This window comes from Cibotium barometz, chromosome 26 (assembly GCF_041138505.1).
Source record: "Cibotium barometz isolate CiBa-2024 chromosome 26, ASM4113850v1, whole genome shotgun sequence".
Classification (NCBI taxonomy): Eukaryota; Viridiplantae; Streptophyta; class Polypodiopsida; order Cyatheales; family Cibotiaceae; genus Cibotium; species Cibotium barometz.
In genome coordinates, this window is record NC_141071.1 from 54,441,254 (window position 1) to 54,466,452 (window position 25,199).

Consider the following 25,199-nt stretch of genomic DNA (forward strand, 5'->3'; position numbering starts at 1 on the left):
TGTCTTAAGTGCAGTGGTGCTATTTTATTGTGTTTGGCACCTTTCAATGATTTTTGTTTTTCCACCATTGATTCATATATCAACATTTTTTTGTTAGTGGTTAATTAAAAGATGTTTTGAAGGAGATAAAAATTTTCGTTTACTTGGCCTAAAATTCCTCGTTATTTTGGGAATAGATGATAACTTGGCCTAAAAAATTTTCTTGTTATTTTTTGTATATGTGAAGTATGCTGAGGAAATTAAAAAACGCATGGTAGATATGATCATGGATGTCAAGAGCACCAACACAAATGTAACTTGTTTGTCGATGATGAGTGTGACTCACATGCGATTAGCTAGTAGCTATGTTTTCATTGTCGCAATTGGTTTGTGGCTCCTTGTGCCATCTATGAACGAAATGTTGCTCTAATTAAGTAAATGAAATCTCATCATTTTTTGTGCCAAGGTGATGTGATCTCGTGCAAAAGTGTGTCCATTACAACTACTTACACATGCAGCTGAGGTGGCCATATCCTAGCCCTTCTCTTTCTTTTGGTTGTCCACATAGAGCCCAAAAGATGGCCATGTAAGAACCAAGGGAGGGGGCAACGGGGGTGTTGGAAGTTGGCTCCTAATGGCTATGGTTTTTGTATGGACATTGAGTAATGGTGATGGTCTTAGACATTAGAGATTAATAGGAGACATTTGATTTTGTTAGTAAGTAAAAGCTTAAGAATCCACTAGAAGTGGGCGCCTCACACAAGTAGAAGAGTAGAAACATCTATTGCATTTAATACACAAAAATATGGTGGCCTTGAACCCACATGGGGCCTAGATCCATGGGAGAGAATGTAAGCGATTCTTTGACCTCATCAATGATATCACACATCTTGTACCTCAAGCTTATACAAGAGACTTTATCTCAATGAAAAATTTATGGGATTAACATATTATTCTTGTCTTAAACATGTTATTAAGTGTGTTTTTAGCATTTTAATTTCTTATCTCACTAATCATATTATTAATCTTTTTTTGTCCTCCATGAGTATTCGTTGATATCTCTATTATTTTGTCATATGGTATTAGAGCCTAGTTCCTCGTTCTATTACTTGTGCCAAAAATGTTATTGCTCATTCACAACATCATCAAAACTCTACCATTCTAAAAAATGTGGAATAAACAACAACCATCATAAAGGACTTATCTTGCTTCCGGCTTAGGATTCATAGCTTCCAAGCACCACCAGTGGTTGCTAGCTCCAAGCTCATGTGCTTTCCTTCTTGTTGTCACCACCAAGGAGATACTCCACCTCCATGCAGGAGATACTCCACCTCCATGCAAGGACTCACGTCTCTCAGTCACTCACTCTCACACAATGAGCACGAGACACATGTACCAAGAGTCATGCACTCTACTCAACTCTCTCTCTCTCTCTCTCTCTCTCTCTCTCTCTCTCTCTCTACAAGATAAGAGGAAGTAGACAATCCTCCTTTGGGCCGAATTGAGTGGTGCTTATCTACTTGCTCTTATCTTGTTGTTTGAGAGAGAGAGAGAGTTGAGAGTCGAGAGTCGAGTGTATGCCTCTTGGTAAGTGTGCCTCTTGCTCATCGTGTGAGTGAGTAAGTGAGTGAGAGAGGTGAGTCCTTGCAAGGAGGCAGAGTATTCTTGGTGGTGACAAGAAGCAAAGCATAGGAGCTTGGAGATAGCAACCATTGGTGGTGTTTCGAGGCTATGAATCCTGAGTTGAAAGCAAGGTAAGTCTTGTACGATGGTTAGAGAGACACCAAGAGTATACAAAGAAAGGGTGAATGTGCAAGTCAATCCTAGCACACTTTAACATCCAATATGATATCCAACCCATTGGTGGTGTTTGGCGGCTATGAATCTCGAGTCAAAAGCAAGATAAGTCTCCTACGATGGTTAGAGAGACACCAAGAGTACATAAAGGGTGAATGTGCAAGTCGATCCTAGCACACTTTAACATCCAATATGATATCCAAGTACCAAGGGCATGATAACGTGTCGTTTCACCTTGGATATCCAAGGGAAAAAAACACATGGGAAAAAGTGCCCTTGGTTAAGTTCTTGTTTATATGTAGCACTACCATAAGTATGAGGTATAAAACGAGCGAAATAAAGAACGAGCGATTAGTGTTCAGCATACATTGTTTTGAAAAAGACAGAGAAAGAGTGCATGACTCTAGACACAGTCTAACCAGAAGAATACAATTCGTGTCCGGAGATAATAATCAGGAGGATGCCAACCACCTAGGCTAGGACAAAAGATAACCGAATCTAGAAAAGCTTCCTAGACCACGAACAAGTTGAAGATACAAAGCATGGGCTCTATTCCTCAAGCATGCCACGTGTTGGCGAGTGAACCAGCTCTAAGGGTTCACCGTCGACGGTCTACCAGCTTAGCAATAATGACCACTAGCAAAGCAATTATGGCCCATTATGATCAAGAGCTTCTACCTAGATAACAATTTTTTCTCTGTAATTGTCTTGAGGACCATCTTGTACTCAAGGCAAAAACCATTAAGGGTTAACCAAAGCATGTCATTATACTATATCCATAAAAGACATGAATTAAAAGCTCCATTAATCATCATTGTGGGTGAGATTAGCCTCTTCTGTGAAGACTTCCGCAAACATATTAGCGTTGGCTTCTTCAACAATATTAACGTCCACTTTGTTTTTGTGGTAGAATGTATCTTTAACATGTCTAAGTTTACCACAATAGGTTCATTCCAACTTTGGGATGTCTTTAAACCTGCAATCCTTGAGCTTGTGTCCAAGTCTTCCACATGAGTCAATTTTATACCATTTCCAATGCTCTTTGTTTATGATTTGGTATAGAAGGCTTAAGATCTACAAAACCTGAGTAGCTTTTGATCCTTTTTTCTTCTTCAACAAACAAGGTACTCTCTATGCCTTCATCTTTCATATACTTTAAAGTAGGCAAAACATTTTTCAAATTCTAGTGGCATATACTTAAGTAACATGGCAATGACATCACACTCGTCTTAGTGGCACCTAGTTGAGCCATCAAGCTCTTCATTTTGTTCATGTGAGATGCCAGTGTTTCTTCCATCTTCATGTCTAAGTTGTAGAACTCCACCTTTAAGCTTATTTTGTTGTGAAGTCCTTGGACTCCAAAAGTTGTCTAAATTTTACCAAGCAACTTGAGATGACTCACAATCCCAACATGACGAATATAGCTATCAAGTCTTAGAACAATCATGGCTAATACTTTGTCATTTTTTGTTTGCTATGTAAATTCTCCATCTCATTAGAAACTTGACCATTGACTATGACCCAAACACCTTCTTTTATTAAGAGGAATTTCATTTTTACTTGCCAAGTGTGAAAGGCATGACCTGAAAACTTTTCAATGGGAAGCGATGTGGATGTCATTTTTTAGAGAGTCTTGTCTTTTTACTCAAAGGTAGTGTCTAGCTCTCTTACAAAATTATCAAAACTTGGCTTCTAGAATCCTCCCTCACCATACACGTGCATATTATTACAAAGAAAGTCTAAAAACCCTGAAGCCTTGGTAAATGTGGAATAAAGAGTTTTTGTAATTTTCGTAAGTTTTTTCTTCTTTCTGTTTTCTTGAGATGTTTCTCATTGGATGATCCACATGAGCTAGGCATTGAAGGATTTTTGGTGTGAGGCCACTATTGCTCCCTCTAACCTTTTTATGTTAATGTGGTCTTACACTCAAAAGGTTGAAAAGTTTGTTTCCTTTATTAACGCATGGGTAGCGGACAGCTGGTGCTTACTAATCTTGCAGGCTCTAGCACACTATTCAGATCCCGGAATCAGAGAGTTGCCTGCAGAGTCGATTACCTTACTTCGACAGAAGGAGCACATATTAGAACTACAGAACTAGGCTCTGATAGACAAAATAATAGGGATATCAATGAATACTCATGGAGGTTTTTTTTTTAAAAAACATGATTAGTGAGAGAAGAAATTAAAATGCTAATGACAAACTTAATAAAGTGTGAGACAAGAAAAAGCCTCTTCTATAGGCTTGAGGTACAAGATATGTGTCATCATTGATGAGGTCAAAGAATCCCCTACTTTCTTTCCCATGGATCTAGGCCCCATGTGGGTTCAAGGCCACCATATTCTTGTGCATCAAATGCAATGGATGCTTCTACTCTCCCACTTGTGTCACTCACCCACTTCTTGTGGATCCTTGAGCTTTTACTTAAGAGTTACTAACAAAATCAAATGTGCCCCCATTAATCTCTAATGTCAAGTCCATCACCATTACCCAATGTCGATACAAAACCATAGTTGGAGATGGCCATTGGATTCATTGTACCTTTTGGTCTCATAGACCCTTGCGGTCTTTTGCAGATGTTAAATATATCTTTCTTTTTTCTTTCTTTCTATCTCTGCAAGTTCTGTGTACTGCTCTGCAGCAAACCCTAACCTTAATACTTGACCCCTCTATGTGTGAGAATCCAACAAGCACTTACCTAAACCTTAGCCTAAAGTTTATGAAAAACATAAAAGGGCTCCCATTTTCAGCTTCGCCAACCTTTTCCCCCCTTCACGAAGGCTACACACATTAGCCCACACTGCCTGCACACATGCGTACACTACCATCTGCTACCGTACCTTTCCTTACTGCTGCCATACCTGTCTGCAGCTGCTGCACCGGTCCATATACTTGCTGCTGGCGACCGTGTCTGCTGTACCAGCTTCAGTACCTTCTGTACCTGCTGTACCAGCCCTGTAGCTGCTGTACCACTTCCATACCTGCTATACCAACTTCTGTAACTGCTGTACCAGCCTCTGTACCTACTGAACCACTGTACCAGATTGTTCACCAGAGGTGCCAGTTGCCTCTATTTGCACATTGGGCATTTGTTGTGAAGTTGTGGGATCTGGGTGTACAGGCACATCTCTGAGAATGTCCATGGCATATTCATGCACATGACATCCCCCTCTGCTAAACTTGACGACGGGATTCCAACCTATTCTTGGATGATTGTCATCATCCCAATCTTTTCCCGAAGTCCCTCTGTCATCCATCCATCCCTGGCAAACCCTTTTCTCTAAAATCCCGGCCTGGTCTCCAACACCACTCTGTCTCTGAATAAGATCTATGCATCTGTTCCATCTAGTCCCCAATCCATTCTTGCCCTAACTCTGAACACTGTCTTGGTCTTCATTCCTGAGAAATGAGTCTGGCACTCTCACATCACCCCTTGGAGGATAATCCTCCCTTGGGATCGTTGCCCGAGAACCTATTTGGCTCACAGGACTGTCATCCCCTCTGGCTTTGTGGAACACCACCAACAAACCTCCTGGGAGCGCTTCCCAATTCTCTGTTCCTTGCCTTGGGCTTCGTATCCGTGTACTTTCCTGTACCTTGGACTTGTACACCATCATATGGGACTGATTCAGTGTTTAGCTTTGCTGAGCCTAATGCTCTCATACCAATGTAACATGCGGAAGCTCTGGGGGTCTTCTTTCAGCCCTAAACACTCCTGAGAACATGTTGATGCAAAACACAGACATGAAGAGAGAGTAGAGAGAGAGAGAGAGATATGTTGGAAAATTCAGTATATTCTGATGTACAAAAAGGTACCTCTTACTATAGCCATAGGCTGCCTTATACAAAAGGTGATTGACACCCAAAATCTGTCCTAGACTAAGGACCCTAAGGATCCACTCCATAAAGGAATGAATGGTTCCAATGAGGAGCCTCTTTGCCTATTTATAGGCCTTTGGTTTGCTTGGGGAACTGGCCGACCAGCAGTCGGCCAGCCGACTGGAGATAAATCCCAACTTGTAGATACGCCTGCAGCCGCCTCAGCCGACAGCTCCTGTGTCCTCCTTTGGTCGACAGCTCCTGTACACAGCCGACAGCATCTTCAAGTCATCTCCAAGTCCCCACTTCACACAGTGCTCCATGTCCTAGTCTTTAATCTCTGAGAATGTCCATGACATATTCATGCACATGACAATACATAACATCATGGCATCATACATAGCATCTGACAACATCATCATCATACTTTGATACCACTGAAACAACAATATGAAAAACACCTGCACAAAAACACAGCACTAGGGCTGAAGTTGGGCCAGCCTCCCCTGAGGTATCTTTATTACCAATAGAGTGCTCGAGAACGGATGCTAGAGAGTAAACACTCTTCAAATTGGCACCAGATACATCCAAAATAAGATGAAAACAAATCAAACAATTGCCAGAGTCCTCAAACTCAAGGTCCTCGTGCACAGCCACACTCTAGTACGTGATCACAATCACAACCTCTAGTAGTAGTGTTGTCCTGAATAACCAACCATGAAAACGTTGGCTCTGGCCACCCGAAGGTTCCATCTTTAGAGCCACAGGCTTCACATAGGTTCAGAGACTGTTTGCCTTCAAATTTGTCGCGAAGAACCTTGCTGAATTGGACTGGACAACACTGTTTTCAGCCCACAAATATGCTGTACAGGTCACCCCAAGAGATGAGATGGGTGCCCTGTCATTTGCCTTGAACTCCGAGCCTTCTGAGCATCAAAATTCAGCCTAGAAACCTGCTGTACAGCAGTCAACCAGCCCTGTAGAGTAGCCAGAAGGGGTCGCCTGCTTCATGGGAGAGAAGAATCACTTTTGCCTGTAGAATCTGTGGAGGCAAGCGACCAGCTATAAATCAGCCCTGTCCATCACCGACCAGCTCTCCCAAGCTCTTTTGCATGCTCCACTGACAACTATCTCAAGCCCAAGATGTTCCACCGCCAAAAACAGCTGGAAAGGGGGGTGCCTAGTTGATTTTGGCCCTTCCCCCCAGAATAGCAACTCGTGGAGCTTTTTTGGCTAGATGGGCTGCCCACTTTGAGTAGTGGCCAAGTTTTATTAAAAACTGGTCCTTTTGATGTGAACACTTTAAAAATTGTCCACCCAAACTTAAGTGTATGTGAACACTTTATAATTTGTCCACCCAAATTTCAGTGTATGTGAACACCTGCACTCATAAACCTTAGTATAATAAAATATAAGCTGTAAATTGAGTTTGGGGTCACCACCTGCAAAACACATAAGACCACCGCCTTAGTCCCAAACAAGTGTGCACACACGCGTCCCCACAGGTTTCCAGGCATCCTCGGAGCCCATGGACAATCACAAGCAGAAATACCAGGCATTGTCCAGGTAGTCAAGACAAGTCATTCATGCATGTCAAAACACAGAAAAATGCTTTATACATAATATTCTGGATTCCATCTCCCAACTTATTCATCTTGTACTAAACCCTTCTCGGGCACCGCCCATAAAGGTATAAAGGATGCTCACCAGGCTGTCCAACCTTCCATGAGACTTCACCAGCATGCCAGGAGCTCTCACCAAGGTATCCCCCCTTCCATGAAGCCCTTCCACATGTACTAAGTCATGCCAGGAACTCACACCAGGATATCAATCCTTCCATGGAGCCCTTCCACATGCAACCAATTGTGCTAGGAGCTCACACCAAGATTTCAATCCTTCCATGGAGTCCTTCCACATGTACTAAACCATGCCTAGAACACACACCAAGGTCTATACCTACCCTTCCATGGTGTTCCTCCACTTGCAATGTTTATCTGCAGTTTTCTTATGTTTTTCCCGAGTTCTTTGTATGGTTGTCCATACCTGTGAGAGTTGTATCCAGATCTCGAACATACTCATCTGCAGCAAAGATTTCATCCCATAGTGGTTGAGTGCTTTAGGTATGGTGCGGTACGTTACGGTATGCGTACGAGTACGCATCGGGATGAGTACTTTAAGTACGTTCACTTTTTTAAAAAAAATGTGTATATTTAAAAAAACACATTATATAAATCATTCATAATTTAGCAACATTGGTACACAAAGATACACAAAAAACAATTGAAATGCAAACATGTATGCTATATAAATGTCAAATGAGCTGCACTGCATATATCATGAAGGATTGTCATGCTGAAGCTGAAATCCTAGTACATACTACATACTACAAAGTACAAACGCCAATAGCCATATGGCTGGCCCTCACTCATCATCGTCCAAGCCTGAAGATGAGGATGATGAGTAGTCTCCATCTGTGAGAGAAGATTTCCATCAGAATCATATAGTGCCTCCCGCTCCCCCACATCACCAGGTATCTCCTCAACAATGGTAGAGGTCCCAGGTATCTCCTCTGGAAGAGTCTGCATCTGGTACTCTGGACCACCTCTACTGATCGCTCTGGCGGCTCTCCCTCTGGCATGTGCACCACGAGTATACACCCTGGTGCCTCTGCTGAGTTGAAGAAGTAAGGGAGCTGGTAGTGAGAGCTCGAGACCGAGCTCAAGTGACTCAGCTATCAATGTTCTCGAGCTCTCTGTGAAGCTGTCTATATATCTCCTCCTGCTCATCACGCACTATGTCGCTCTCCTCGGCATGTTGCTGGCTGTGGCGCTCGAACTCCTCAACATCAACCTATGGAGCATGTATTCACTAGTAGTTATTAGTGACTAATCACTTTAAGCTTACTATGAACTTTGAAGTGCATCAGGATTCAGTATGTCGTAAATCACGTACATATTTTGGTCTATCCATCTTTCGAAGATTCCGAATTAGTCGAAGGTTGGCTTTGCAAAACACCAACCTCTCTAGTTGAGCTGTGCTCAAGCGATTTCGGATCTTCGTGTGAATAAGAGAGTAAGAACTCCAGTTTCTCTCACAAGCTCCAGAGAAACAATCCTTAAATCCACGAAGATTCAAGTCTTAGTCATAACAAATCTTAAAGCCTGGGTCCTTAAAGACTCCAAAGCCGAATAATTTATCAATAATCAATATGTATTTACTATTTTGTATTATTACCTGGGATAATAGCCGAAGTGCAAGGGCTTTTAGTTGAGGCTGATGGTATCCATGTGTCTCCCACCAATCAAGAGGCATCTTACACACCTTTGGCAGCATAGAAACACCGCGGCTATAGAATTCTCCAAGGTTATTGGAGTATCCTATCATCTCTCGATCAATGTGTCCCTGCTGCTCATCGGTCACTACATGACTCATGTACTGATCTCTCATGGATAGAAGCGTCGTGTCCATGAAAATATCTGCACTCTTGTAGAGAGGATGCAATAGTGCTGCCATACCACTTATCGACGAAGAGCATCTCGAACATCATACAAACGCTCCAAGACCAAATACATATAAGCGAATCTGGTCTTGGAGAGTCGTATGATATCTTTCGCACTATGAGAGCAAAAAATAGCCAATGCTTGGTGCTTCTTTCTAAAGAAAGAAGCTATGCGTGTAGCATCCTCGATGATGGGCTTCACCCAACTCAAGCTCCCAATATCCTCCATAAGAAGATCCAAGGATTGTGCAGCACAAGGAGTCCACACAATGCTTGGAAACTCTTCCTCAATCAGCTCACCCATCCTCTTGCAGTTAGAGGCATTGTCTGTTACCACTTGCACCACATTCTCTACCCCCACCTCCACAATAGATTGACGAATGTGGTGGTAGATAAAATCAGCTATGATCCGCTCCCCTGCCTTGCCTGCATCAACTGCACGCAAAAAGTAGGTTCCAAGACATGAAGAGACCAAGATATTTATTATGTGGCACCGCCTCGTGTCACTCCAACCATCTGAAATGATGGTGCAACCAAACTTATTCCAACCTTCTTTGATAGGTTGGAGAGAAGTCTCAATCCTCTCCTTCTCTTCCTCCAACATGGTGGTCCTCATCTTATTGTACTCTAAACATGTCCACCCATCCACATTGCCTATAGCTGCAACAGCGGCAATCATCCTCTTCCATTGGTTTATGCGTAGCACATTGAAAGAGATATTACACTCAATGAGAGTGCGCTCTATCTCAATCTCAACCCTACGTTGCCTCTCCTTGATCCATGACATGGAGTGCAAGGAGGAATTAATGTTGCGTTGTGTAGAAGGCTGCCCAATAGGTGCAGAAGAAGCAAGCACTTCCTCATCCTCAGAAATCCTAGCCCTCTTTCTGCTAGGTGCTGCATCTGTAGACAAAGGATCCAACAACATATCGTCATCAACGATAGTGCTACGAATCTCTCTGCCATGTGGAAACTCCTTGGGATTCTCCCTTATAATAGCATCAGCCATCTCCTGTGGAATACTTGGGCACCCACCAATTCCCTTGCCCCCCAACTTTGACATGTGGCAGATGACCCTTGTGATCGAGCTAGACTGCTGCAAGTTACAATAACGGCACTTCCAATGACGAGTGCCTGAACCTGCTGATGATGTGCTATTAAGTATGATGGTGTGTGCAGCCCAGTAAGGATTTGGTGCCTTTGGCATCTTGGACAAGCTGCAATTAAAAAAAATCAACATTAGAAGCCACATTAGTCGCTGAATTTTTGAAAATAGAGAAATTCGGAAATGAGGATTGGAAAAAATACATTAAAAAGGGATTGTTCAAGGGGCTGAATTTCCGAAAATAGAGGGAATGATTGGAAAAAATGCAAAATTAATAGAGGACTGAAAATAGGCTGAAAATAGAGTCTGTGTGTCACCAATGATCATTCATGATTCATGAGAGAGAGAGTCTCCAGGTACTAAATTCTAAGTAGAGAGAGAGAGAGAAAGAAAGAAAGAAAGATATATTAAGCGTCTACTAAAGACCCAATGGGCCTATGAGACCAAAGTGGTACAATAATGTCCATGGCATATCTCATCATGGAATGGAAAATAAAACAGAATGAAAACATAAATATAGCTATCTCACTGGGGTGATACAAAACTATCCATGGAAACTCGTCATGGAAAACTAAGAACATAAAAAGAGAGAGAGATATATTAAGCGCCTACTAAAGACCCAATGGGCCTATGAGACCAAAGTGGTACAATAATGTCCATGGCATATCTCATCATGGAATGGAAAATAAAACAGAATGAAAACATAAATATAGCTATCTCATTGGGGTGATACAAAACTGTCCATGGAAGAGAGAGAGAGAGAGAGAGAGAGAGAGAGAGAGAGAGAGAGAGAGAGAGAGAGGAGGGAGAAAGAAAGAAAGAAAGTTGTATTAACGTCTTCAAAAGGCCAAAATGACCTATGAGACCAAAAGGTTACATCATATCCATGAGGTACATAATCCTGGGTACAAAATAGTAATAAAGAAAGATAACAAAAATCTAGAACTTTAAAATCTGATCTAGGTACATGAACAGAGAGCTCTCATATCACCCTAATACATCCCTCATGGGCTGCTATGACATGGTGCTCAAGGTGGTAAAACTGAGCTGGCACGAGAAGGTCCTGCGATGATGGGAGATGATGGCCCGGATCTTCCTGTGGTGGCGTGGCCGTGGGCGAGGGCCATGGGGTCTGGGGCGTCGAGCTCTGCATAACTCAGTGGCTCTATCGAGTGTCACACCTCTCGGCCGAGCTCCTACACTAGCCTGTGGTCTGGGTATGATGGGTGGATCGGCCCTCGGAGTGCTGGTATGGAAGAAGTCAGTGAGAGCTCTCTGTGCTGGTCCTCGAGCAAGTACAGCTGATCTGGATCTCACTAAGGACTCCCTGTGTATACGGAGCTCTAGAAGAAAAAGTCCTAGGCATCTCTGATCTGGGAAGTCCATGATCCTGGAAAGTGGTCCGAACCCAGCTCGGAAGAGGCAGTGGAACCTCCCCCGAATCTCATAGTACACGGGACATCGGCATATGTAATGGTCCTCTTTCTCGGGCTCTATGTGACAGAGCTGGCATATCCTGTCCTCTGGTGCGGCCGCCCTAGGCCCATATCTGGCAGTCTCCACTCTTAGCTGGTGGGACGAGGTGCGGATCTGGCCGATCGCACAACTCACCCCAAAGGATAGGTGTATGTCCATGTAGCGTGGACGGATGATGAACCCATCCTCTGTCAGGCATAGGAGGTGATCTCTGTAGAAGGCCATCTTTGTCCCCAGTGGACGACTAGGTGAACTCCATGTCCTCTGAGTATCCAGTCTGCAATGTCCTTCCTGATAACCATGTTCCGCTCTGTGCGGCTGAGAGCAAATGACGGGGCCTCTATGCTATACTGGAAGGGGGGGAGTGCCTCCATCTGCATACCGTGCATGCCAAACCAAGTGCCTACCTGTGCATACCAGCACTCTGTATCTCCCTCAAGTGTCAACTGTCTCGAGGACTCCAAGGCTAGCCAGGGGTATCTATCAAGTGGAAGCTCCCATAGCCTATGCCAGTATGTCACTGTGTGGAATAGAGTCTCTGTCACTATCGGTGCAACCCCCATCTTTAAGTTATTTTTTTCCTAGTTCCAGGATCATAGCATGCCGACTCCGATTACTTCACCTGGCACCTGGCACACCTATGCCACCTCTCTCTACCATGCCCCCGAGCAACCAGCTCTCGCCCATCCACCCGAACCTCGTCCCCCACACTCTTCCTTCTTTCACTTGAGCATGGTGAGAGATGTTATTGACAAGATGCAGACTGGGAGAGCACAAGATCATGATGGACTCCTCATCGAGCATTTCTCTCATGCTAGGGACACGCTAGCCCCTTTACTGGTTCACATGTTTAACAAGGCTCTATGTGAGGGCTTCCCCACCAACTAGTCATCGAATACTATTGTATATACCTTCATAAGGTCAGAAAAATCTGAACTTATGAATCGAGAGATTTGAGAAAGAAATAATAGTGAAGAAGGACAAAGACAAAAACAAAGCATTTGAAAGATCAAAAATAAATAAACTAACAAACCTAGCTACTAAGGAGATGAAATCAAAAGATAATATCAAACGAAGACTTTTAATTAAGACATTAACCAAAAATAAATAAAAAACAAACAAACAAACAAACAAATAAAAACAAACAAACAAAACAAAACAAAACAAAACAAACAAAAAAACAAAAACAAAAACAAGAAAACAAAAAAAAAAAAGAAAACAAAACAAAACAATTACATGAATGAAAGAAACTTTAAAAAATAAATAATAAAAAACACACGCACAAAAGCATACACACTTCTTGTTAATAAGAACTTAAACCTTTTGAGCTGAGATACTAAACAACAACACAAAATAGCAAAACAGAGAACTGTAAACTTAAGAGCTAGAACCAAACATTAAGCTAAACTTTAAAAAAGACTTCGACTCAAAAGTGCAACCATTAACTCCAATGCCTGTCCGAACATGAAGTGTAGGTTCATCAACTCTATCATGCATAGCGTGGACAATAAGCTATGACATCCCTACTCACGTCATCAATGCCCAAGAGTAGGTGCAAGTTTGTATAAGGTTAGTCCAAAAGAACATGCTTTATAAAACCAGCGAACTGAGTTTCTATCACTCTCCGGAGGTGATGGGCATACTCAGCCATGATAGAGACTAGCACTCAAAGTCTACTCTAAGGTATAACAACAAAGAATCACAAAACATAGGAAATAACCAAACTAAGACTATATTAAGCTAGAGCAAGAAAGAACTACAAAAAGACTAAACAAGGCCTACTCTTAAGTTAAAACAACAAACCCTACTCTAAGCTAGAACAAAGCCACTTTTGCAAAAAAGAGCATTGAATTATGAATTAAGTGGGCTTTTCAACTCCCCACTTCTGTAAAACTTACTCCTTATCATTTTAAACATTCCAAAAGCTCAAATACCAAAGATAAATTTACTACGATTCATGAAAGAACGAACCTTTTTCAAAATCATATTGAAACTATAACCTTTTTCGACAAGCAGCAAAATAAGATGGCATGATTGAGAAATAAAGCCGAATTTAGTAGAGCAAAGACGAGAGAATCTAAAAAGTTGAAAGCACATAACACCATACTTAGTTGTATCAGAAATATTGGAAGAAAAGTGTGGAATCCGAATGATCTTTAAGTTAGCATATTCAGGTTGTAAGCGTTTGTCATAAATATCTACTATGAAGCCTGAAGATGATTGAGTGATCTTAAGGTCTAAAAAAGCACAACTATCGCTATTCGAGGTGCAGTTAAGTTCGCAAAATTCCTTGGGATAGATCCCTCCACGTAAGGAATTTGGACTGATATACAAAAACTCTTGAAAGGAAGGAATGTCGGGAACAAAGAGGTCATCTACAATACGTCTCACATTACAAAGTTTATGAAGAAAGACTAGACAAGTATTAGCAGAAATAAGGCATTCCATAAAATCGAATACAATTGTACCTATCTTGAAAGCAGGTGACCCCATGGGCCCCAGCAACTACAGGACTATCATGATTGGTAACACCTTGTGTCAAATCCCCACGGATCTCCTCGTGATCGTTCCTGGTACGAGACTCGAATCCTACAAACAAACAAACAAGGGGGTGCAGGCCCGACTCACCTCCCAACCATGACAGCCGTGGGCAAGCCCACAGACTTGGCTGTCCCCTCCGAGCCACGAGCTGAGCTAACTAGGTTGACGTACCGACCAATCTCCTCCTCGCGATGTCCCATACCGCCACGAAGCTACCCTCGCGGGCCTCGAGATTGCTGCCGGCCTCGGCTGCGTAAAGCAGGTGCACGTCTGCACTAGATCTAGGCTCCAAGACCATAGAGCTCTCACAAACTCGCGAGACTCTCTATATCCCAATAACTAACCTTGGCCACCCTTTTATAGCCTCTTGGCCGGTCATCGGGCGTCCACACTTGAACGCCCGCCCGTCCATACTTGGGTACCTGCCCGTTAGTATATCCCTAACTCAGCTCGCCAATCAGCCTGCCTAGCTCTAAGCTTCCCCAAGCCTCGAAACTAGTCTTGCGTGCGTGTAGCACACGGTAGATACACACTGTGCACATGACATACTCCCCTTCCTCGCTCCTGAGCTCACTAAAAAGCCAGGGTAATCTCTCTGAAGAGTAGTCAATGTCTCCCATGTAGCGTCCTCCTCAACACGATCCTTCCACTTGATCTTGTATTCCGTGATAAGCGTATTACACAATTTTCTTTCACGAAATCCAAGAATCTTTTCAGGTTCGTGCGGAACAAATGGAGCATGCCTTAAGCTCTCTACCAGGTATTACAAACCTTTTAAGGTGATCAAAGCATATCAATGAGGTTGCTTTCCAGTTTGCATTGCCTGATCGATTCACAATGCCTTTCACGTGAGTCTATTGCAGAAGTATGTGGGGCTAGAGCCAAAAGAGCCTATCATAGAAGAGCTGCTAGAGGTTAATGAGCTAGAGGAAGTTCTTTAACCTGAGTAGATTGTGTTTCACAAGGAGAGAAAGCTTACTTGCCGGTAAGCTTTCTCGAAGCAAAATGGGTTGATGAAGACTACTTCAAAGATTACCCACAGCTTCTTCATGCATATTTGGAACTTTTCAGTTGGGGCCAACTATTTAGAAGCCGGAGGGGGGGGGAGGGGGGGAGCGGGGGTGGGGATGTCACCATTTGGCTACCCAAGTTGTCTCCCCCTATTTTGTGCCAAGGTACAGGAGGCCAGGGAGCTTCGTGTTGCCCGTACTGAGGCCAGGACTCGCATCACCTACGGAGGGCCAGGCCTCGTGTCGCCCGTAGTGTGGCCTAGACATGGAACCCATTGTCAGGGATCCCAGTTTAGGCTTCACACTGAGCCAGTTCCGTGCTCGGGAAGGCCTGCTATTTACAGGTTCCAAGAACATAAGATATATCCATTGCATAATGCATGTGCACGCATCTCTGCCTGCTTGAAAATGTTTTCGCGTGACTTGTTTTCGTGTGACTGCCTACTATGACATGTCCAGTTCATGGGTAAGAGACGTCCACCTGTGAACCAGGTGAGTGCGGATGGTTTGTGGCATGTGAACACGTGGTAAGTATTCATTTAAACCCTTGTTTAATTTTATAAAGATTTTATAACCTTCACTGTTCACATTCATTAAAATTGGGCACCGGCCACTGGCCAGTGAGCGGGGTATGGGCAGCCCAATCTTTGGGCACCCTTTTGCTCATGTGAACCCTCTTTATTCAGTGGGCACTAAAGGAGGTGCCCACCTTCATTAAAGGTGGACACTGCCACATGTCAGATGGGGGTTGGACCCCTTCACCAACCTATCCCACGAGTGCTTCTCTCCCCCTCTCTCTCTCTCTCTCTCTCTCTCATTGGAAAGGAAGCGCATCATTGCTCGGCTCACACGCCTGGCTGCCCTGTACTTGCACCTGCAGGTACAAGTACACCTGCTGGAAACCCTACAGTACCTGCAGTACTTGCTTAAACCTACTGTACATGCAAGTACATTTGTTAGAAACCCTACTGTACCTGCAAGTTCATCTGCTGGAAACCCTACTGTACCTGCTGTACCTCCCCGTGTACCTGATGTACCTGCTGTAGCCGCTTACTGTACCTGATGTACCTGCTGTAGCCGCCTGCTGTACTTGACTGTGTACCCACTGAAACCCTAACTGTACCTGCAAGTACAAGCTGAAGCCCTAACTATACCTGCAAGTACATGCTGAAAACTCTACTGTACCTGCAAGTACCTGCTGAATATCATCCTACATCTACAGTACCAGATGTATGTTTTGGGAACTGGCACCAAGTGTACCTGCTTGAGTACCTGCTATTGACACCGCGTACCAGTACTTGTTCGTGTACTCGTACTTGTTCCCGTACCTGTACATGTTTGTGTACTCGTACCAAGGAGGCTTGAGCCATGGTCTTTGCGACGGTGTGAGCTAGGCTCTGGTACGAGAGTGCCTGTTTGTGCGTGGTCTTGGTCCTTGGACTAAGTTTTGCGTTCACTTCCCTCCAAGTGTATGAGGCTGGTGGCTAGGCTATTTAGACTCATTCGACAAGTAGGGCATTGTTTGGGTAACTTGTCTTCATACTTGCATTGCATTGGATTATATGGTTGGCAAGCCCTTGGAACTTTGTACAAATTTAAATACTCCAATAATATACTTCAGTATTGAGGGGGGTTGGTCCGTTCACGGCCCCAGTGGTGGTGTACTGTCCAATGCTCGTCCCTTTTGGCATATTATCTAGTGCAAAGATGTATCATTCAATTGTTATGTGCAATGTGGCTTTAACATATTAAGTGTGACGTGCGTATTATTCACAAGATGGTGCCCAAGAACGTTCACACCTAGCCGGTGTAGTTACAAGGATCGGCCCATTCCGGCCTCTGTGTATTGTCAGATGTACACATCTCTCTTTTACAATTTTGTATTAATGGTCCGGTGTTTTGAGAAACCTTTTTTGCCCCACACGGAGTTGCACTAGAACTATGCTAAGGTGAAATCTAGACTTTCTAGCACTCTACTATGCTGAAAAAGCAAAAAAGTTGATGCAAAAACACTAATTTTACCCTTGACCTGCCTTTAAATAGGGATTTTGATAGCAAGTCGATCAGCCAACCCTTTTCAGGCCACAAAACATCATTAAAAATGTTAATAAATGTGTTCATATTGTGCCCAATACTTGTCCCAATCATTGGTAAATGTCTTGGGCACTGATAGGGCTCTCAAAACTCCTCCAAACTGCCCATATATAGCCTCTAACTTTGCCACTAAGGCAGCTGCAATGTGGCACCGGATCAAAGTGTGGATGTGAGAGGAAAGGAATACAAATAGAGAGGCTTTCTAAAAGTTGCATCAAGGATGGGTGCAAATGAGGAAGCACCACAAGAAGGTGTTGAGGAAGGACTCAAATGGAAGAAATATACTATTGAAGATGGGTATCTGCTCTATAGGGGACGTGTTTGCATACCATGAGATCATGATCTCAAGCGCCAACTTCTTTATGTCATGACAATCCTGAACTAGACACCCCATAATTCAACAGACTTAATACTCTTCTGAAGAGGCAATTTTATGGCCAAGTACGAACAAGGACGCCCAAGATTGTGTTTCAAAGTGCCAGAAATGTCAAGTGACGAAGACATAATGTCATCGTTTGGTCCCTTCACCAATCTTGACGAGTGTTTCACACACTGAGCGGAACCAAGGTGCGAACGGGAATTTTCCACACAAGAAAGCTAGAGCATTTTATTGGCATGGTTTGGCCTAAAAGATGGCCATACAACATAAGCAGCATGGGAATTTATTCATCAAAGTGACTTATAATATTTATAAGTCGGTGTGTTCACATATCATTAATGATGGGCTGGACATATTATTATTTTTGGGCTTGGACAAGTGGACAAAAGGAGGCGCCTAGATGAAACTTGGGCATCAAGCCAAGAAAAGCATAAAGTTGATATTTTTGGGCCAAAACTTGGAGTACAAGCCAAAGAAAGCATAAAGTGGATATTTTGGGCTGGTTCAGCCCTTTTAGTCAAAAAGGGGGAAAAGTACTTCAAAAATAGAGCTAGTCAACTCTATTAAAGCAGGTTTGGGCTGTTTTATTATCATGCGCATCCATCTTCAGCATACTGGGGGCTTTCTCTCTCTACAGGCCAACCTACTCTGTTTCTCCCTCCTGAGTGACTGGCCGTACAGCAGCAGATCCTCTTCTATGATCTGGCCATACAGCAGGTACAGTTGCGGGCAGCTCCTTCCTCCTCTTGCACTGGTCGTACTGTGGACAGCAGGCCAGCCAGCTCACCACCTCTCTCTTTCGCTGGTACAAGCCGTATAGCAGGTACAACAGCACTGTACGGCAAGTATAGCAGCACGGTCCAGCATGGACAGCCACCTGCTCCCTCTTCTGGGCGACTGGCGGGCAGCAGTTTGACATTCTCTCTCTCTCTCTCTTGTTCCTGAAGTGCAGACCGTACAGTGGTACAATGGTCAGGTGTATTCTTCTCTCTCTTTTTCTTAGTGTTGTGTTCCCTTTAGCATTGTTTATGGTTATTTTCCATTGTGTTTTCATATCTTTGTTGGCATCTGAAGTGTTTGTCCATTGCCTCTGGGTCCCCTATCAGTTTCACATAACGTCTTAAGTAGGTAGTCTGCTAAATTCTTTGAGAGCCCAAGCGGCAGATGTTGGATTATATCATCTCCAGATGGTCTACATCACCATTTTCATGCTTGTATTGGCCATTTATGAGGCCCTACATTGGCATATCTTAGCATATATTATTCAGCATTTTTCTACCATTTTTTAGGTATTTTATAGCATTTTATGCTACTGTCTTGCTATCGGCCAGCTCCAGCTAGCACTTTGGAGGAGTATATAAGGGCTGACCCCCTTCCCCCCCGTTTATCTCATTTCTCTACATCTTGTTGAGGTCATTAACAGCTACTTCTGCTTCTTACCATAGTGCAGCACCTACGGGCTTCCCTCGTGCTCAGTTTTCAGCAATAAACATCAGATTCCAGCATTTACAGGTCTTGTACTTGGGCCTACAGCTGTGTTTTCTATTTGCTTCACTTTCTTTCATGGTATCAGAGAAAAACGCTGACCTGTAAGTAGAAGAGAGCTGCATTTTCTGTTTTGGAGCAGAGGCTTAGACAGTTTGCTGCGTTTTCTGCAGATTTCAGCGTAGAAGGTGCTGCGTTTTCTTCCGGAGCAAAGGCTTCCTCAAGATTGCTACGTTTTCTTCATTCGACACTTGGGACTATTGTATTTCTGAATTTTCAGCAAAGATTGCTGATTTTTATGCTGATTGGATTGCCGAAGCCCTCTTTCAGGTACTGAGGACAAGGATCTACATCTTGGAGAGATCTTCCTTCTTTATCTTCTTTTAGTTTCCCACCCTCCCTCCCCTTTCTTGTTGCTGTGCACAGCCTGAGAGGAGGACTTGCTGATTTTTTCAGCCCCTTTCTTCAAAGAAGGTTTCTTGTCAAAGGACATGGCTTCACGAGGTTTCTCTACTACTGCTCCTCTCCTATTGATTGTTGATTCTCCAGCACCATCACATCCCTTGTCCCGCCGCTCCACATGCGGTTCCTATTCCCAATCTTTCCTCTCTGAGTTTCTCTCATCTAGGTCTTGCTCCCACCCCTACCCACATACTTGTCAGAATATGCAGCGAAGATGAAGACAAGATCTGAAAAACTAGAGCAAGTGCACTGCAGAAAAACACAGCAATAGAGAGGGAGAGAGAAAAGCGTATAACTCTGCTATATACACAAGAGAAAATCCCGAAAACTGAATACAAAGTGTGGGGGGCCAAGGGGCCATTTTATATGGCCCCATCAGCCAGTCGGCCTGCTCAAAAGACAGCCGAGAGCCTCAAAAGGTCCACGACCTGCTGCAACTCCAGTCGGCCAGCATACAGGGAAGGTCGGGGAGCAACAGGGGCAATCGGCCAGTGTCTGGACCAGCCAACAAGCACAGGATAGCCTCCCATACCTGGAAAAAATAGGGAAAAATATGGAGAGTGGGGAAAAATGAGAAAACATCTAAATCGGGCGGGCACACCCACAACAGAGGCCCTGGTGTAAATATACAGACAGGAGATGACTGCTAACACCCCCTCTCAGCTCCTGGATGTGGAACCAACCCCAAGGAGCTGGAGTGCCGCCAGAGCATAGCCTAAGATAGAGACTTCGTGAAGAGGTCCACCCGTCGACCAGAACTCTAGCAAGATGTCATCAACAACAATCTTTTCACGAACAAAATGCCTCTGGATGACCATGGGTTCCACCAGTGGAAACCCAATCCTGCCAAGTAACCTCTGCAACCTCACTATCTCCACACCCACATACCATCCTACAATCCTCCCCAAGTCAATGACTCCATGAAGCTTCCAACAACAAACTATCATACTTGGTCTTTCTACACTCAGTTGTTGCTGGAAGGAGCCGGTGTGTGGATGGCTATCTCCACACCTCACTTGGTGGACCCTGCTTTGAGAAGCATATTGAATGGTTGGGCTCGTCTTATCATCATCCATTGCACGACTCCATCTATACAAGCACAATTTGTCTCTACCCGCAGTAATGCTCATCAGATGTGGACAAAGATCCAGAGGCGGTATGGTAGAGTTTCAACAATGAAGATTGCCAAATTGGAGTCAGATCTGGAGAAGCTTACAATCAATGAATCAGATAACTTGATTGAGAAGGTTGGAGAGTTCACCCGTATCAAGCTCTAGCTTGAGGAGTACGGGAGCACCATCAACAATCCCATCCATAAACTTCTTGGTAAGTTGCCTGCTTCCTTTGATTCTTTTAGAGGTAATATTTATTTCTGTGATCCTCTTCCCCCTTTTGAGGAAGTCGTGAGTTATCTCCACGACAAGTGCATGCTTCGCGGAAAAGGCAAGTCGGAGTCTGTCTTTGTTGCCTCTGACAAGGGCAAAGGCAAAGGCAAAAAAGGGAACTCCAACAACAACAACAACAACAAAAGCAAAGGCAAAGGCAAGGGTAAACAAGATTCTAAGGAATCCAAGGACAAAAGCAATGAATGTGATTATTGTGGTAGGTCAGGTCATACTGAGGCTCGCTGCTTTGCTCGTTGTGATGATTCTCGAGCAGCCAAAGCCAAGTATAAAGCCCAGGATGCTTCTAAAGCATTTGACAAGGACAACACCAAAGATAAAGGCAAAGTTTCAGAGGAGGGAACTGCAAAAGTTGCATACATGGCAATCTCAGATTCATCCACTTCTTCACAGGATTCATTCCTCGTGATTACAGATATGACTTCTCCTGAAGAGGTTAGTGACACACTGGAAGCGGTGGAATGGGTTGGTGATAGTGGTGCTTCTGCCCACATGACCAATCAGGCCCATATCTTGGAGGACTACCAGAGACTCCCTTCTTCAATTCATATCGACGACAACTCTTCGCTTCCTGTCACTGGTGTTGGTAATGTTTCTTTGGGTTCCTCTGCCACCTTACATGATGTTCTACGTGTTCCACGGATTTCCAAAAATCTGTTTTTGGTATACAAAGCTTCTCGGAAGGGACTTGGTGTGTACTTTGATGATAAGGTCATCGAAGTAATTGACAAGAAGACTCTCTCAGTTGTTGCCAATGGAGTCCATGATGGGGGTCTCTACAAGATCACCGATTTTTCTTCCTAGATCCCTCACATTGATCCCCATATTCATCAGCTTTTCTCCCCCTTGATGGCTTTCGTTTCTGAGGCAGATACTTCTCTGTGGCATTCTCGCTTTGTTCATGTGCCCATTGCTGCCTTACAAAAGTTCCATTCTACGCAGGTTGTCAACGGACTACCTCAGTTGTATTATTTTTTGTCTCATAGGCCGACTTTGGCCTCTCGTAGACGTTAATATATCTTTCTTTCTTTCTCTCACATTTGCTCATCCTGCATGATGGGCAAGCATCATCAAGATGCATTTCCAGAGGAGGCCACTCATCGAGCAACCCAAAGACTGGAGCTTATACATGCAAATCTTGCAAGACCTATGGAGGTTGAGTCTCTTGGCGGGGCTCGATATTTTCTTCTTCTTGTGGATGATTACACTCGCAAAGTCTGGGTATGTTTTTTGGCTCGCAAGTCAGATGCTTTTGCCAGTTTCAGGACTTGGATCGCGAGGGTGGAAAATCAATCTAGGGGTAGAGTTTCATTCCTCCGGACTGATAATGGTGGCGAGCTTGTACCATTTGATGACTTCCTTGCTTCGAAGGGCATTCACCGACAGACTACAGTTCCTTGCACTCCTCAACAAAATAGAGTTGTGGAACGAAAGAACCGGACCGTCAAAGAGATGGCTCGTGCTTTGTTGCATCCTGCAGGACTTCCTCCTGCTTTCTCGGGTGAAGCTTTGGCTACCTCAGTTTATCTCAGTAACCACTCTCACAAAAGTGGTTGAGGGGATGACTCTAGAGGAGGCTTTTACAGGCCACAAGCCTTCTATTTCTCATCTACGTGTTTTCGGTTGTGTTGCTTATGTGCATGTCCCAGATAAGAAAAGGACCACACTCGCACCGAAGTCAAAGAGGATGATCTTCACAGGCTTCAGTTTGAGATCCAAAGGGTACCGCCTTTGGGATTCGGAGGTTGATGACATCATCATTTCCCGTGATGCTCGGTTTAACGACATTGATCCCTCTCCACCTGATGCATCATCCAACTTTCTATTCCCAGCAGATGCTAGTGATCTTATACCTCTTCCACGTCTAGCTCCTCCTCCCCCTGCTACAACCCCGGTGCCAACTGCTACTTTACAACCTCCCGTTCCTATTGCACTAGCCTTTCCATCTCCCAGTCCCTCTACGAGTCTTGCTTTGACTCCAAGATTACCCACACCAGTGCTTACTTCATCACCACTTCCAGTAGCATCGGATGAGTCCTCTACTACAACTGCAACTGGATCGTCTTCTTCACGCTTTGAGAGGAAGGCTGGCCTACCTCGGTCGGTTCAGCAACTCTTTAGAGATTCTGGTCTCACTGATGCACAGCTCCATAACCAGATGTTTACCACCACCCCTGGACCTCGCCGTTCATCTCGGGCTTCCACATCTCATCACAGTGAATTATGCTCTCATGACTTCTCTCTAGGAGATCGATGAGCCTTAGAGTCCAAAGGAGCAGTCACATAGAAACGCGTTTCTGGGTTGAGAAACTCCAAACCCCGAAACGGCCAAAACGCCAGAAACGTGTTTTAGAAACGGGATTTTTTTTCGTTTCTTAAAAAAACAAATTGTCTTTTTTAAAAAATTTATGTAAGTGTTTTTTTTTACTGTTGGGCTCTCTCTCTCTCTCTTGATATGCCATGGACATTATTGTATCACTTTGGTCTCATAGGCCCATTGTAACATGCCGAAGCTCTGGGAGTCTTCTTTCAGCCCTAAACACTCCTGGAAACATGCTGATGCAAAAACGCAGATATGGAGAGAGAGTAGAGAGAGAGAGATGCTGGAAATTCAGTATATTCATATAATACAAAAAGGGTACTCTGCTACAGCCCTAGGCTGTCTTCATAAAAGGGTGATAAACACCAAAATTCTGGTCCCTACTTGGACCCTAAGGGACTCAATCCCTAGAGGATTGAATAGTTCTATCTATGAGCACACTGTGCCTTTTATAGTGGTCTTGGACACTTGGTATACTGGCCGACTGCTGGTCGGCCAGTCATTTGTGCTTTAAATGCCCCTTCAGCGCTACCCGACTGGTGTTCTTCTTTGATCATGATGCGCCAACTGCCGCCCTGTCCTCTAAAGCGCCTGCAATCGCCTTGCCCCTCTGGTACAGCCGACAACACCTGTATGCAGCCGACAGCACCTAGTCATGCAACCGACAGAGTATCCACGTCCTTCTCCAAGTCCAACCTTGGCCCCAAAACTGTAGCATGCTCTAAACTCTGGTCTTTTTCTGGCTGCCCCTGCTGGACTAGCTGAGGAACTTGTCCATGGGCATATGTGCACATGACATCCCCCTTTGCTAAACTTGATGACGGGATTCCAACCTGCTCTTGGTTGACTGTCATCATCCCATTCTTTTTCCCGACGTCCCTCTGTCATCCATCCAGCCTTGGTAACCCTTTTCTCTGAAAGCCCGGCCCGATCTCCAAACTACTCTGCTGAGGAACTTGTATGGGCATATGTGCACATGACACCCATTGGGTCTTTAGTAGACGCTTAATATATCTTTCTTTCTTTCTTTCTTTCTTTCTCTCTCTCTCTCTTTGCGCGTGACCTGCAGCGCAAGCATCCTCTCTCTCTCTCTCTTGCACACGATCTACAGCCCAAGCATCCTCTCTCTCTCTTGCAGGCGGCCTGCAATCACCTCTCCTCCTCCTCCTCCTCTCCCCCCCAATTTCTCACAAATTCCCCAATATTCCCAATTCCCTAAATTCTCAATTGCCCAATTTCTCATAAATCCCCAATTTCTCACAATTGTCCAATTTCTCATGAGTCATAATTCCACAACTCCCCAATTGCCCAATTGTGACCACAATTGCCTAAGCTTTTACCATATTTTAAGTGCCTAGCTAGCACTAGGTAGGCCTACAAAAAAATTCTACAAACTACAAGTTCTAAACCATTTTATTGTATTTATATAGAAAAAACTACGAAACCTCTGTGTTTCTTAGTCGAAAGACCAAACGTTTTGTCCCGAAACCTTTCTGGTGACTATGCAGAGGAGGCTCTTTCACAGCCGCAGTGGCAACAAGCCATGGAAGCAAAGATGGCCTCTATTGAGAGGAATAACACTTGGTCTTTGGTGCCACGGCCTTTACATCGTCGTGTTATTGGTGTGAAATGGATTTTCAAAGTCAAGTTTCATGCATATGGTACTTTGGACAAGTACAAAGCCCGCCTTGTTGCTCGAGGATATGCTCAAAAGGCAAGTGAAGACTTTGATGAGACATTTGCTCCTACAACTAGGTATACCACCATCAGGATTGTTTTGGCTCTGGTTGCACACTTGAGATGGCCCGTGTTCCAGATGTATGTGAAATCTG

The 25,199-nt window shown here is 44.1% G+C and overlaps 1 protein-coding gene across 2 annotated transcripts; it reads right to left on the reverse strand.

The window, feature by feature from the left end:
- Positions 1 to 7,041: 7,041 nt before the first annotated feature.
- Positions 7,042 to 12,232, reverse strand: LOC147624101 (uncharacterized). 2 transcript variants are annotated; one of them, XM_086820763.1, is made up of 3 exons: positions 8,828 to 12,232; positions 8,546 to 8,707; positions 7,042 to 8,443 (listed from the first exon to the last, which is right to left on the reverse strand). In XM_086820763.1, the coding sequence occupies exon 1, from the start codon at positions 10,342 to 10,344 to the stop codon at positions 9,112 to 9,114; it is 1,233 nt and encodes a 410-aa protein (XP_086676889.1). In that variant the 5' UTR covers positions 10,345 to 12,232; the 3' UTR covers positions 7,042 to 8,443; positions 8,546 to 8,707; positions 8,828 to 9,111. The 2 variants fall into 2 exon arrangements, with proteins under 2 accessions (XP_086676889.1, XP_086676888.1); XM_086820762.1 differs by having other exon boundaries at positions 8,546 to 12,232.
- Between the last annotated feature and the right edge of the window lie 12,967 nt (positions 12,233 to 25,199).

Coding starts and splice junctions, on each gene's coding strand:
- LOC147624101 (XM_086820763.1), bottom strand. CDS start 10,344: ATGTGGCTTCTAATGTTGATTTTTTTTAATTGCAGCTTGTCCAAGATG.